The 15918-nt window shown below is 36.6% G+C and overlaps 1 protein-coding gene across 1 annotated transcript in view; it reads left to right on the forward strand.

Moving 5' to 3' along the window:
• ADGRG7 (adhesion G protein-coupled receptor G7) overlaps nt 1-15918 on the forward strand; it is an 86930-nt gene that overhangs the window by 61734 nt on the left and 9278 nt on the right. Inside the window, exons 14-15 of the mRNA XM_012652823.1 lie at nt 5381-5536; nt 8025-8181. Of these exons, the coding sequence (XP_012508277.1) occupies nt 5381-5536; nt 8025-8181 (313 nt within the window). The remainder of the gene's footprint in view (nt 1-5380; nt 5537-8024; nt 8182-15918) is intronic.

Here is a 15918-nt window from a genome sequence, read left to right on the forward strand (position 1 = left end):
TTTAAATTTCAGAATATTATGGGGGTACCAACATTTTGGTTATGTATATTGCCTTTGCATCACCCAAGCCAGAGCTACAAGCATGTCCATCCCCCAGACAGTGTGCTCCGCACCCATTTGTTATAAATTTACCCATCTCCTCCACCCCTCTCCCACCTGCCCAGCACCCAAGAAATATTACTTCCATGTGTGCACATAAATGTTGATCAGTTAGTGCCAATTTGATGGTGAGTACATGTGGTGCTTGTTTTTGCATTCTTGGGATACTTCACTTAGTAGAATGGGCTCCAGCTCTATCCATGATAATACAAGAGGTGCTAGTTCACCATTGATTTTTATGGTTGAGTAGTACTCCATGGCATACATATACGTTTTATTAATCCACTCATGTATTGATGGGCACTTGGGTTGTTTCCACATCTTTGCAATTGTTAATTGTGCTGCCATAAACATTCGAGTGCAGATGTCTTTATTATAAAATGATTTTTTTCCTTTGGGTAGATGCCTAGTAGTGGGATTCCTGGATCAAATGGTAGTTCTATTTTTAGTTCTTTAAGATATCTCCATATTACCTTTCATAGAGGTTGTACTAATTTGCAGTCCCACCAGCAGTGTAAGAGTGTTCCTATCTCTCTGCATCCATGCCAGAATTTGTTGTTTTGGGACTTTTTGATAAAAGCCATTCTCACTGGAGTAAAGTGATATTTCATTGTGGTTTTGATTTGCATTTCCCTGATGATTAGAGATGTTGAGCAATTTTTTACATGTTTGCTGTCCATTATTCTGTCTTCTTTTGCAAAATTTCTGTTCATGTCCTTTGCCCACTTTTTAATGGTTTTTTTTTTATTTTTTTCTTGTTAATTTTCTTAAGTTCTATATAGATTCTAGTTATCAGCCCTTTATCAGATGTGTAGCATGCAAATATTTTCTCCCATTCTGTAGGTTGTCTATTTGCTCTGATGATAGTTTCCTTGGCTGTGAAGAAGCTTTTAAATTTGATCAGGTCCCAATCATTGATTTTTGTTGCTGCTGTGATTCCTCTGGGGGTCTTCTTCATAAATTCTTTGACTAGGCTAATGTCTGTAAGAGTTTTCCCAATATTTTCTTCTAGAATTCTTATGGTTTCATGTCTTAGGTTTAAGTCTGTTATCCATCGTGAGTTGATTTTTGTGAGAGGTGAGAGCTGCAGATCCAGTTTCAATCTTCTGCATGTGGCTATCCAATTCCCCTCCCCAGCATTGTTTATTGAATAGCGATTCTTTTCCCGAATGTATATTTTTGTCTGCTTTGTCAAAGATTAGATGACAACATGAGGATGGTTTTATGTCTGGGTTCTCAGTCCTGTTCCAAAGGTATATATCTGTGTTCTTGTGCCAGTACCATGATGTTTTGGTTACTATAGCATTGTAGAATAGCTTGAAGTCTGGTAGACTGATGCCTCCCAATTTTTTCTTTTTGTTTAAGATTGCTTTGGCTACATGGGGTCTCCTCTGGTTCCATACAAAGTGTAGAATTATTTTTTCTAGATCTGTGAAAAATGATGTTGGTATTTTCATAGGGATTGCATTGATTCTGTAGATCATGTAGTATATACATTTTAACAATATCGATTCTGCCGATCCATGAGCATAGTAGGATTTTCCAACTGTTTACATCCTCTGCAGTTTCTTTTCTCAGTGTTTTGTAGTTCTCCCTTTAGAGATCTCTCACCTCCTTAGTTAAATATATTCCTAAATATTTAATTTTCTTTGATGCTATTGTGAAAGGTGTTGCATCTTTGCTTTGATTTTTAGCTTGACTGTTATTGGCATATATGAAAGCTACTGATTTGTGCGTCCTGAGACTTTGCTGAATTCATTTATCAATCCCAGGAGTCTCTTGGTGTAATTTTTCTGGTTTTCTAGATATAATATCATATCATCAGCAAGGAGTAAAAGTTTGACCTTTTCTTCCCCCATTTGGGTACCCTTGGTTTTCCACTCTTGTCTGATTACTCTGGCTAGGACTTCCAGTGCTGTGTTGACTAGAAGTGGAAATAGTGGGCAACCTTGTCTGGTTCCTGTTTTAAGCAGGAATGGTTTCAATTTTTCCCCATTCAGTATGATGTTGGCTGTGGGTTTATCGTATATGGCTTTAACAATGTTGAGGTATGACCCATCTATGCCTTTTTGTTAAGAGTCTTTATTGTAAAAGTGTGCTGAATTTTCTCAAATGCTTTTTCTGTGTCTATTGAGAGGATCATATGGTCTTTCTTCTTGCTTTTATTTATATGGTGATTTATATTTGTAGATTTGCATATGTTGAACCACGCTTGCATCTCTAGGATGAAACCCACCTGGTCATGATGAATTATTTTTTTGATGTGCGGTTGAATTTGGTTTGCTAAGATTTTATTGAGAATTTTTGCATTTATATTCATAAGGGATATTGGTCTGTAGTTTTCTTTTTTTGTTGTGTCCTTTCGTGGCTTTGGTATCAAGGTGATATTGGCTTTGTAGAATGAGTTGGGGAGGATTCCATCCTTTTCAATGTTGTGGAATAATTTCTGCAGTGTAGGTAGTAGTTCTTCTTTGTAGGTTTGGTAAAATTCGGTTGTGAACCCATCTGGTCTGGGACTTTTTTTTATTGAAAGATTTGTTTATTGCTGCTTCAAATTCAGTGTTTAATATTGGACTGTTCAGGAATTCTATTTCTTCCTGATTGAGTCTAGGGAGGTTGTGTGTTTCTAGGAATTTGTCCATTTCCTCCATATTTTCAAGTTTTGGGGCATAGAGATTTTTATAGTATTCAAAGATGATGTTTTGTATTTCCATGATAGCTGTTGTGACCTCTCCATTCTCATTTCTAATTGAGCTTATTCAAGGAACTGGAAAAGGAAGAGCAAACCAATCCTAAACCAACCAGAAGGAAAGAAATAACTAAGATCAGAGCAGAACTAAATGAAATCGAGAAAAAAAAGAACTGTATAGAAGATTAATAAAACCAAAAGTTGGTTCTTTGAAAAGATAAACAAAATTGACAGCCCTCTTGTTAGAGGGCTAGATTGACCAGAAGTAGAAAGGAAAGGACTCATTAAATAAGTTCATTCCCTTTTAAACTGTTTCTCAAGGCTATCTGGATAAGAAATGGGTCCATCTTTTTCACTGAAAATTTGTAATGGCCACTTGCTTAGTCTCTAAAGAGGTTTCTAAAAATTAGAAAGTAGTTCTTAGCAGGATTTCATTAAATTCTTAGCCAAGTGCATTCCTATTTTTTCTGTGAATGAGGTTTTGAGGTGGGAGATAGCAAGAACTTGTCCTCTAATCACTGATGAAAGGAAAGGGAGGCTAGAAGTCTTGAAGATAAACTTTGCTCACTCTCACCATTTGATTTAAGGATGGATCTATTCTATCTGTTAGAGGCAGCCACGCCTTTTCATTTTTAAATTCTTTATAGATTTGGACATCATCTCAGTTTCCTCCTAGGTCATTCAAATTAGAAATATGGTTTCCTAATGGGTACATGCAGCAAGTGGGTAAGGTGATAATGGAAGTATGTTTCACTGGCAAACATTTCAATTCACTAAAAGAAAAAAAGAAATACGGTTTAGTAAATTAAATGATAACAACATCCAATGCAGAACAATTTGGAAATACTTTGGCATGTATAATAATGGTGTTTTACCTCCAGGGAAAAGAAGACAAACATTAATTGAATGCCAAACATGTACCAGGGCTTCTCACGTTATTTTCTTAATACCCAACTGCCTACATGACACCACCACTCAGCTGTCTAATAGACACCTGCTTGTCTTTCCTTTCAAATCCACTCATCTCATTGTCTTCCTCGTCTCAGTTAATGGTAATTATACCATTTCATGCGCTCAAAATTTGGAGTCATCCTTAATGTCCCTACATCTCACATCCAACCCATCTATAAATACTTTTGCTTTACTTTTAAATATATCTGGAATCAGACTATTTTTTAACATCTCCTGTCCTAGTCCAAGCTACCTGGATTATTGCAATAGTCTAATAGCTATTTCCTACTTTTGCTCATGCCCTTGTCTCTTCATTGCACCTGGAGTAATGCTTTTAAAACTCAAGACAGATCATGTCATGTCTCTCCCTCTTGCCCAGAGTACAAGCAATCACCTACAAAGCTCCTATAAAATTTTTGTCTTTCCACAAACCTCATCTGCTCACTCTGGTTCAGCCACCCTAGCCTCTTTGTTATTTCTTAAGGTCACACCTCAGGGCTTTTGCACTTGATGTAACTTCTGCCTTGACCACCCTTCCCCCTCATCTACTTGAGGTCTTTGCTCAAATATTGCTTTTTTCTATGAGAAAATGAATTCCCTCCCCCTACATACAAATACACAAACACAAAGTAATTTCTACTCTCATTATCTGTTTTACTTTTTCTTCACAGCACTTGTCACCATCTGACATACATTTTGTTTGTTTTATCTATTTCTCTGCACTAGAATATAAACCCACTAAAGAAGGGATTTCTATTTTGCTCACTGCTAATACCTTAGTGTCTAAGAGTGCATAGCACAAGGTATGTACTCTGTAAATACTTATTAAATGAATAAATTAATTCTATCAACAGGAGATGGTTACTATTATTCTCATTTCAGATGAGGAAAAAACTGCCATCACAACTACCACCAGTAAAAAGAAAGAAACTAAACAAATAAACAAAAAATAAGTACAATGAGGTTAAATAACTTTCTCAGACTGTTTTTAAACATTAACATTTTTAAAATGTCCCCCAATGGGAGACTGTTCAAATAAGCTACAATATATCAAAATAACGGAATAATATGTACCTATAAAGAATAATGAGAACTTTTTTTATATTCTGATATGGAATGATCTCCAAGTCGTGTTGTTAACTGAGGTATAGAAGATGTATCATATGCTACCATTTGTTTAAAAATCAAGAAACAAATATGCATTTGCTAGTGTGTCCATAGCCCAAATCTGGAGGGAGACACAAGAAACGTTGACTGAAACCGGGTGGCTCAAATGTATAAGATGTAGGAGGGAGTCTTGTCCCTCTATGACCATTTGTACCTTTCACATTTTGAACCATCTGGATATGCTACTTACTCAAAAATAAAATAAAAACAATAACTTGCCTAAAGTCAGACTGCCTGAATTAAAATTTCATTTTCTTTCTACATACCGACTCATAGAGAATATGGCAGAACCAACCCATTTCGTTTTTCTAGTGGGTTGAATTTTTGTAAGTCATCTCAAATGTATAAGATGTAAAGCGATATTGATTTTGAGCCAATTTTTCAGTGGAGTTAATACCAATAATGTTAATAGTACAAGGAATCACTATGTATACCTTTCTTGGTCTGCTGAAATAATTTCTTTTTTCTCCACAGCTGCTGGCTGGCAATTCCAGAAAGCAATGATTTTATAAGAAGTCCATCATTGTGGTCATTCTTTGTACCTATAACTATTATCCTCATCGGCAATGTTGCTATGTTTATAATAATCACAGTCAAAGTGCTGTGGAAGAATAATCAGAATCTGACAAGGTAAGATTCCCAGTGGATGGGAAGCTTCCAGGCAAGACTCATTCAGCACATAATACAGGACCATAATACATCTATAGTTCCTAGAAGAATTTTCAAACTCAGACAATGGCAGGAGTATGTGTTTTGCAGGAGAGATTTTCTCTTAAATTTTGACTCAGAAAGTAGATCTTTTCATATTCTAACATCAGTACAGTCAGCCCTCTGTATATTTGATTTCTACATCTGTAGATTCAACCACAAGAGGATCAAAAATATTCATAAAAAATAATAAAAAATAACTATGACAATAAAAATAACACCAATAAAATATAATGGAACAACTATTTACAAAGCATTTACATTTTATTAGGTATTATAAATGATCTAGACATGATTTAAAGAATATGGGAGGATGTGCATAGATTATATGCAAATACTACACCATTTTATAAAAGGGACTTGAGCATCCTCAGATTTTGGTATCCGCAGAGGTCCTGGAACCAATCCCCCTTGGATGCCGAGGGATAACTGTACTACAATGTGGGTATACTACGTTACATAACACATTTTGTATTATATGAGCCCAACTAAAAACCCAAAGACTTCAAGAAAAAATTTTCTCTCTGACCCCAAATATTCAAGAAATCATATTTGAATAATTAAAGAAATGAGAGGGCTGTGAGGAGATGCTGGTACCTGTATTTTCATTTTACAAACCAGTACCTGTAGGCTATGTTTTACACGTACTGCTTAAATTATACAATGGGTTTAACATTTTTTTAATTAGTGGAAAACATACAAAAATTTGGAAATTTCACTTGAAAATTGAATCTTCTCTTGAAAAACATAGAATATCTGGCAACACTGAGCCCACATTCCCTCTATATGGGGCATATGTTCCCTGGTTTTCTGGTTCTCATCTAGACTGCTTCTCTCCTTTCTATAACCCTTCTGGCCCCCAAAAGCATCTTTATTGTCATCCCTGATATTACAGGAGCTTTTTACTTGGACAGACTAAAGAACAGAAACTATTAAACACATATACTCTGTCCCTCCTAACCCCATCTCCATATCACAAATTGGTTAGAACGCAGTGATAATGAGGATATGAGTTTAGATTTAATTTTACAAGACTGCTCATATTTTAAGTAGACTTACTATAAGCAGGCACATCTGTGAGCTTACAGTAAGCTCACAAATATATCCACTTAGCATGAACAGATGAGTGCAAACCATCATCATTAGGGGGAATTTAACCTTAAATATGTGCTTTAAAGATCAAGTGTAAATATCATTTTTTCTATATGAATGATAGGGGAAATATGGAGAAAATGCTATCACTGATAAATGTTAAAATCTGTGTTTTAGCAGCAATGCAGAAAGACCTTGGTGAAGGCTTCTTAGCCTAATTTCAAATTAGGTTATATTTCCTTTATATAAAACAGTATCATTTTTAGCCACAGACACCAACCAAATTTGTATTTTGAAATTTTGATGGATAGGTCATGCTTCTTAAATTGGCCTAATTATGATGAAAAGTGTGCTATAATTTAATTGTTCAACAAATGGCCTTCCATGTATCAGTTAGCTATATAGCACATCACCTTAATGTCATGAGTTTGAGTCTTGGTTGGGTAGTTGTTTGGTACCAGCTGACTCAAATAATGCCGATGGATGATCTAGGATGACTCACTTTCGTGTCTGGCAATTGGTGGTTGGCTGGTCTTAGTAGTAACTTCTCTGTTGAGAAAGTTCATCTCTGTTCCATGCAGCCTGTTATCCCCCATTGGGCCAGCCCAGGTTTCTCAGGGTTCTAAAGAACAGTGAGAGAAGGCAAATTCTAATGAGTTTCAAGTCTTTCAAGTCTCTGCTTGTGACATTTGCTAATATCCCACCAGTCAAAGTAAGTCACATGACCAAGACCAGATTCCAGGGGTATAGACTTTCCATGAGAGGGAAGATGATCACTCTGCAGCTAAATAATCTTTCTCTACCATATCAACCCAAGGCGTAGGAAGACCCTAGATGTCAAAAAAAAAAAAAAATTCCTCACTGGCTGATCTGTAGTAATACTCAATTAAAATTTCATTCCAATGAAAAAGTTGATTCTTAGTGAAATTTGCCTGTGGTAGTATTAAGGAACTGTTTTTGCCTGAGCTTTTAAAGAGGTATCAATGTATTTTTTTAATTTCAATAGATTTAGGGGGTACAAATTGAATTCCATTACATGTGTATATTGCATAGCGGTGAAGTCTGGACATTTGGTGTACCCATTACCTGAATGGTGTATATTGTACCCAATAGGTAATGTATTTTAAAATAAAGCTTCTAAATCGGATTTTCACTAGAGTAACACAAAGTCTAGCATTGTTTTTCCACCTGAGGCATAATATTGCTAAATAAACTGCATGTGGTCAGAAGAGTATGCATTCTATATAGGAGAGTAATAATGATATTAATAGGTAAAAACTAATGAACCATATTTTCTTTCTTGCTTTCTCTTACCTAGCACAAAAAAGGTTTCATCCCTAAGGAAGATTGTTGGCACATTATCTATTGCAGTTGTTTTTGGAGTTACCTGGATTCTGGCATACTTTATGTTAATTAATAATGATGACATCAGGGTGATCTTCAGCTACATATTCTGCGTTTTCAACACTACTCAGGTATGATGTGAATTAGTCTAAAAGTAGCAGACCATACAGCAGTGGGGATGATACCACCCTGGACCAAAGTTTCCTCCTTTTAAAACTCCCGGAAGGTCATTGCTTAGTTACCTTTACCTACCTACCTACCTACCTACCTACCTTCCTTCCTTCCTTCCTTCCTTCCTTCTTTCTTTCTTTCTCTCTCTCTTTCTCTTCTCTCTCTCTCTTTCTTTCTTTTTTTTTTTTGAGGGATAGGGTCTCACTATGTTGCCTAGGCTAGATTTGAACTCCTAGGCTCCAGAAATCCTCCCACCTCAGCCTCCTGAGTAGCTGGTATTACAGGCACCTGCCACCGTGCCTAGAGAGATTCTATTTTTAATACACTTTGTGGGAAGAGAGAGGAAAGCTCCTTCTGACTTATCTATTATGATTTTTCCCTGGGCTGGAGATCATAGAATATAATTGTAATAGGGTTGAGCCACATGAGTCCCTCTTCTCTGAGTATGAGAGATTTTGTCAAGCAGTTGGCTTGGGGAACACCTATTTTTCTTTTCTACCATGCAACAGGTTCATGGTTGGTATAGTTAGACAATGTTGCAGTTATTGCTTGAATCCCTGTGGAGTTGGCTGAATTATTTCTTTCAATTCTTATTAATTTATTGAGACTAGTTTTATGGCCTAACATTTGTTCTACGTTGGTGAATAAAACATTTACCCTTGAAAAAAATATATATTTTGTAGTTGGATGTAGTGTTCTAAAAGTGTAAGTAAAGTCAAAGTGGTTGTTAGTGTTGTGCAGATTTTCTATCATTACCAATATTTTTGTCTGATTCTCTCAATTGCTGAAAGAGAAGTGTTAAAATCTCCACCTATGATTATGAATTTGTGTATTTCTTTCCTTAATTCTATCAAGTTTTGCTTCACTTATTTTGAGGTTCTACTATTAAATGCATATACATTTATGATTGTTATATCTTCTGGATGAATTGATGCTTTTATCATTTAGATAACAAAGTCTGTTTATCTATAATAATACTTTTTGTCATAAAGTGTACTTTTTCTGATATCTACCCTTCTCATGCATATTGGTTGCATTATGTGTATTTTTTCATCCTTTTACTTTCAATCTACCCTGCCTTCATATTTAAAGTATGTATCATGTAGACAGCAAATACATGAACCTTACCTTTTTATCCATTCTTGCAGTCTCTGTCTTTTGATTAGAGTGTTTAGTCCATTTAGATCTAATGTATTTATTGATAGGGTTAATTTGTGTCTACATTTTACTATTTGTTTCTGTGGCCACTCTATTTTTTATTCCTCTGTTCCTCATTTTTTGACTACATTCAAGTAAATTTAATATTATTAAGATTCAGTTTAAATTCATATACATGTTTTTAAGCTACAACACCTCTTTGCATTTTGGGGATCAATTTAGGGATACATTATATATGCTTCCTTAACTTTTCATAGTTAACATAGAGCTAATATTTTACCATTTCCAGTAAAATCTAAGAATCTTATAAGTCTACTTGCCATTCTCCTTCCCTTATGTTATAGTTTTCTTATGTATTGCACATATTATAAACCCCACAATGCAATGTTATTGTTTTTGCTTTAAATAGACCTATGATTTTAAGGATATTAAGAGAAAAGATTGTGTATATTCAGCCATATTTCTACCATTTCCAGTGTTCTTCATTACTTTTTGAAGATCTGAATTTCTGTCTGGTATAGTTTCCCTTCAGCCTAGAAATATTCCTTTAGAATGTCTTGTAATATATGTCTTATGGTGACAAATTCTTTGTTTTCTTTTATCTAAAATTTTCTTTATTTTGCTTTCATTCTTGAAGGATATTTTCACTGGATACAGAATTCTAGATTGACAGAGTTTGTTTTTCCTTTTAGCATTATGAAGTAATTTTACAAACTGGCTTCATTTTCTAATGAGATATCCTTAGTCTTTCATATTATTGTTCTACTGTATGTAATGTGTTTTCTTGGTTTGCTTTCAAGATTAACTCTTTATCTTTGATGTTTAGTATTTTGAGTATGATGTACTTAGGTATTATTTTCTTTGCATTTATTCTGCTTTGGATTGCTAAACTTCTAGAATCTATTAATTTATGTCATTCACCAAATTTGAGAATGTTTTCACCATTAGTTTTTCAAATAGTTTTTCTGCCCCAATTTTCTCTTCTTCTTTCTTTCTAGGAATCTAATTACATGTATATTAGACCATGTGATATTGCTCTGCATGTTCCTGAGTTCTGCTCATTTTCCTTATTCTTTCTTCTTGCTATTTATTAGATTGGATCATTCTAGTGATCTATGTATCCTCAAAATCATTTACTTTTTCTTCACTTATCTTCAATATGCTGTAAAGCTTATCCAGTGATTTTTATTTCAGATATTATACATTTTAAGTTTAAGAATTCTTATTTTTACAGGTTTTAATTCTGCTGATATTTCCAAACTTTTTACTCATTACAAGTATATTTTCCTTCACATTCTTAAGCATGTTATAATAACATTTTAAAATCTTTGCTAAATATAATATGTGGATATTTTCAGTCAATTTCTATTGATTGCTTTTTTCTATAGTACGAGTCATATCTTCATTGTGTGTAGTAATTTTGATTATTTTCTGGACATTATAACTAATGTAACAACTCTGCACTTTGTTATATTCTCACCAAGAGTGGGCTATCAGGCAATGAACTTAGCTGGAAGCTCTGTCTCTCCTTAGTGGACAGCTGCCATATCTGTTTAGTCCTTTTAGCCTTAGCTGAGCTCCTTAGAGTCTGCCCTATTCATATATAGTTTGGGGGTCAATAGTAAATTTGGGCAGAGTTTATAAACAAACTCTGAAGCTCCCCTTCTCTGCCTCCTCCATTAGATATTTTTCCTTACTCTCCAGCTGCTGTGGTTACCCTAAACCCTGTCCTCTGGTTCTTCAACCTAATAAGACTGAATACTTCAGCTCCAGGTTTATTCAACCTGAGTGGGACTGAACAGGGTCTGCCTTCAGGCAAAAAGATATTAAAAACAAAATGAAACAAAACAGGAAACCTACTGAGTGTTGGTCCCCTTTTCCAAGTGTAGACTCTCCTTCCAGTTTTAGACTGGTTTTGGTTGTCTTCCAATCTCTTTAGATAGGTTTTTAAAAATATTATATACAAAGTTTATAGTTGTTATCTGCAAGAGGGTTGATTTGATAGTAACAAATTTTCATGAAGTTGTTTTTGCAGTATAATTTTTTATAGGACTGAAGATGTTTTTGTTCTTTGAGTCTTATCTCAAGGATATAGGTAACCATAAACCTTTTTAAAAATTCCCTTTGCAGTTTGTTTTAAGATCTGAAAAGAAGTTTTATATTCTTTTTTTTTTTCATTTGGAAGTCAATCTGCAAAGCAGAACATGTAGAGTGAGGATTACGATCACCTGATTTTCATCATCATAAAAATAGTGATAAAGATAAACTAAAATGATAGATAAAAATAAAAAGTATGTTTGACTCCAGAGAATTTTGAGTTTTTAACCTTTGTTGTATGTATTATGTATGGGAAATGCCAAAACTTTAAAATATAACAAGGAAGAGAAAGGATCAAGATGGCCAACTAGACATAGGTATATGTACCCCTCCACAGAGAGGAACCAGAATAATAAGCAGATTCTCAAATTTTGAACAGATAATTTAGGAGCAAACACTAAAATTTACCAGGGAAGTAATGGGAAGTACCAAGAGTGGATAAGGAGAGGGTTTCAGGGCAACTTGCTCAGCTGGGAACTAGTTAAGAGCTAGGAGAAGCTCCTGAATGTGGGGAAACAGTAAGAGAGAAGCCCCTAGGGTTTCACTTGCTGAGATGAGCTTTTCTGATCTTGACTATAAGACAGCCCCCCTGAACCACACAGTTCTCAGGCCTAACATGGGAACTGCTTAGAAAACGCAGAGATGTTGTTCCAGAAAAGGAGCTCACATGGAATCCTACAGGCATCTGAGCCTAGAGCAGCTTGAGCCTGATGCCATCCCAAGAGCCTAGATACTGGGGAACCACAGGTGCACCTGCAGCCACTGTGCACCTGCAGGCTCTAAGGAGGAACAGATGAGCCCAGGCCCTCCCATGCAGCCTGAGAAGGTCCCCACCACCCCACTGTGGGCTGCTGTTAAGACCGAGACATGAATGGACAGCATTTTCCACAGTTTCTCACCCATGCTTCCTGCCTGGGTGGGCCCCCAGCCTTTCTGGTCACAGGTCTAAAGCACCATTTTGAGAATTTGACACAGGGAAGTGCCCCAGCCTCAAGCTGAATTGGGTTTGAAATGGCTGCATCCCTCACCTGGCTAGGGATTTGCAGCATGCATCTAGGACAGTGCCCACCATCCTGTAGCTGGCTGCTGTGGGATTGAGTCTCAAAGAACTGCACTCTCCACAGTTTCCGGACAGCCTGCCTGAGAAGGGCCCTGCCCTCTCTGGTCCTAGGCCCAGGAGGCCATTTTGTGAGTTTGAAGCTGGGTAGTTCCCCACTTTCAGGCTGAATTTGGGCTGATTCAGCTGCAATTGTCACCCAGCTGAGGAGGGATAGGAGAGCCCAAGCTTTCCAACACACAACTAGGACAATTCCCACCACCCTGCTATGGGATCCTGTGAGACTGAGATATGAGTGGACGGCACTTACCACAGTTTCTTGCTCATGATCCTTACCTACAAGGGGCCCTGCCCTCTTTGATGCAAGCCCACACCATTTTGAGAGTTTAACACTGAGTCATGGCCTGCCCTCTGGCCACGTTCAAGGTGACGTGACTGCAGCTACCACCTGGCTGGGAAGGGATGGGGGACCAAGCTCTCCTAAGCACACTTAGGACAGTACCTACTGCCATGTTACAGGCAGCTGTAGGACTAGTCTGCCCAATCCATTGCAGCTACCAATAACACCAACATGGACCACTTAGGTTCTAGTGGTGACTCCACCACTGCTACTGCTGCCTCCCACATCACACTAGCTACTCAGGGGCCTGCGAACCTGCCCTCACACCCAGCCCTCTGCTCCAACTACTAGCCTTTGAGCAAGACACCTAAAGACCTAAAAATTGGCCCCCAGGGACACACTAACACTCCTACCACTGTAAGCTGCTCTGGGGCCTAAAATTAGACATACTCAGTCCAACTCAGTTCCACCATTGGGGCTCAAAGACTAGCTTGGTGGGTGTTCAAGTCCCCAGCAAAATTTCACCACACTCTCAACTAATAATTGTCCCCTAAACCACTAAGGAAATCACAGATACCACTACTCCTGTGTATTGCCTAAGAAATCATACAAAGATCACACCACCTAAAATCAAAGCCAAAGTGTCCTACTCAACCAACAACATATATATACCTCCAGGAAAAAATTCTTCCCTTTGAAAGCAAGTTCAAAAAATTGGCACAGGTGACTGCTATATTAGATGTGTGGATATCAACAGAAGGACACAGGAAACATGAAAATGCAAGGAAATATGACAACACTAAAGGACTATAACAATTTTCCAGCAATGGATTACAATAAAAAAATAATTCCTCATAATGCCACATAAAGAATTCCAAATATTGATTCTAAAGAAGCTCAAAGAAATGGAAGAGAAATCTAAAAACCAATACAAAGAAATTAAACAATCAATTCAGGATATGAATGAGAAATTTACCAAGGAGATAGATATAATTGAAAAAAAAACCAAACAGAGATTCTGGAGCTGAAAAATTCTTTGAGGGAAATACAAAATACATTCCAAATCTTCAAGACTAGACTAGACCAAGCAGAAGAAAGAACCTCAGAACTTGAAGACAGGTCTTTTGAAATAACCCAGTCAGACAAAAATAAGGAAAAAAGAATAAAATAGAAGGAGCCAAGCCTTCAAGATGTCTGGGACCACATAAAGTGACTGAACTTACAAAGGATCAATATTCCTGATGGGGAAGAGAGATCAAAGAGTTTAGAAAACCTATTTAAGGAAATAATCAATGAAAACTTTCCAGGACTAGCAAGAGAGTTAGACATTCAGATACAGGAGGCCCAAGTATCCCTGGGCAAATATATTGCAAAAGGACTTCACCATACCATAATATAATTAGAATGACTAAAGTCAAAGTGAAAGAGAGAATTTTAAAATCAGCAAGAGGAAGGTGTCTAGTCACCTGTAAAGGAAACCCCATTAGACTAATAGTAGACCTCCCAGCAGAGACCTTGCAGGCCAGAAGAGGATGGGATGGCATTTTCAAAGTGCTGAAAGAAAAAACTGCTAGCCAAGAATTTTATATCCCGGAAGACTAAGCTTCAAAAATGTGGGAAAATAAAGTCTCTCCCAGACAAGCAAACACTGAGAGAATTTGTTATCACTGGACCAGCCTTACAAGAAATACTCAAAGTAGTGTTTTCAGGGTGGCAGTCAATTCTTGGTGTGCTCTTGCCTGAAGAATGACCAGACACACCAAAGTGTCAAGTTCAGCCTCTTGGCAGACTGTTATCATAGCTCTTTGGCTCCTTGCTTGGAAAAAACAATCACAAGCAGGGCGGTGCAATGGAGTGACAGCAAGCAGGAAGCAGTTTCACACAAGCAGCTTTTTATTGTAAAATGAACCGGATCTGTCTCCACAAGGGAGTAAGACAGACTGCCTCACTGACTGACTGACTGACTGACTCTCTCTCTGGGAATTCTCAGGTTATTTCCTTTTATTGGCCTGGTCTGGGGAAGAGCTTTTGGGAGGTGTGGAATGTTATCAAATGATTAACACATGTTCTCAAGGTTGCATTTGCATATGTGAGCTCCTTCCCTGAAAGCCCAGCTGGGAGGTGAACCACAATGTAGATTTAAGCGAATGACATAATCATTTGCCTTAGGTTACTCTAGGTCACTTTCTAAATCCTATTATGCCTGGGCTGGGGAATTCCCAGATTAATAAAGCGTTCTCTTCTTCCCCAGATGTAGCAGTTGCTTGGGATAGGATTAAGGGTGAGGCAATACCACCCATCCCCTCCTCCCCCACTTCCCCCTGCTTGATTTCTGTTGAGTTTTACTTCTATATGTGCACATCAGTGCTGATTGGTTAGTTCCAATCTCTCTAATTATTTGAAACATTTTCATTTTATCTTAAATTCTATTAGTTATAATCTGTGTTTATTAACTATTACCACAACTTACCGAATATAACGTTCAACCGCCAAACTAAAATAGGATATACTGATTCATCCCTTTTTAAGGTGATATTACTAACACAATTTAACTGCTTCTTGCCTCTTGGTTTTATTGGTACAATTTAAAATGTATCATGTAGTTATTAAATTATGCTGACTACATTATTTTCTTTTAAGAAGTATTTATAATACTTAGATTATGTTTGATAATTGTATTAACTGCATTTCTTTTTACTTCCTCTACGTTTAAAAGGTTTCAATGCTTTTGCCAGTACTTTTATATTGGAATGTCCTACTATTTTGACTTCTTTATTTTAATGAATCTTTCATTAATAGATATATTTTTTGAGTAGTTATTTAGTATATAGTTGGTAAACATTAATGAGGACTTTTCTTACTGATAATTTTTCTTTAGGTACTGTGACACCTACACTATAAATTACTTGCCATTTAATTCTTGGCAATAATCTTTTTTCACTGAAATGCTGTAGACTTACTGAAATTTTATGTTGTGGAAAATAGTCTGAGATGAGGTCAAAATTACTCTTTGATTTTTTGCCCATGCTTATGCCAAACCTTTTT

Source organism: Propithecus coquereli, unplaced genomic scaffold, assembly GCF_000956105.1.
Source record: "Propithecus coquereli isolate 6110/MARCELLA unplaced genomic scaffold, Pcoq_1.0 Scaffold40, whole genome shotgun sequence".
NCBI lineage: Eukaryota > Metazoa > Chordata > Mammalia > Primates > Indriidae > Propithecus > Propithecus coquereli.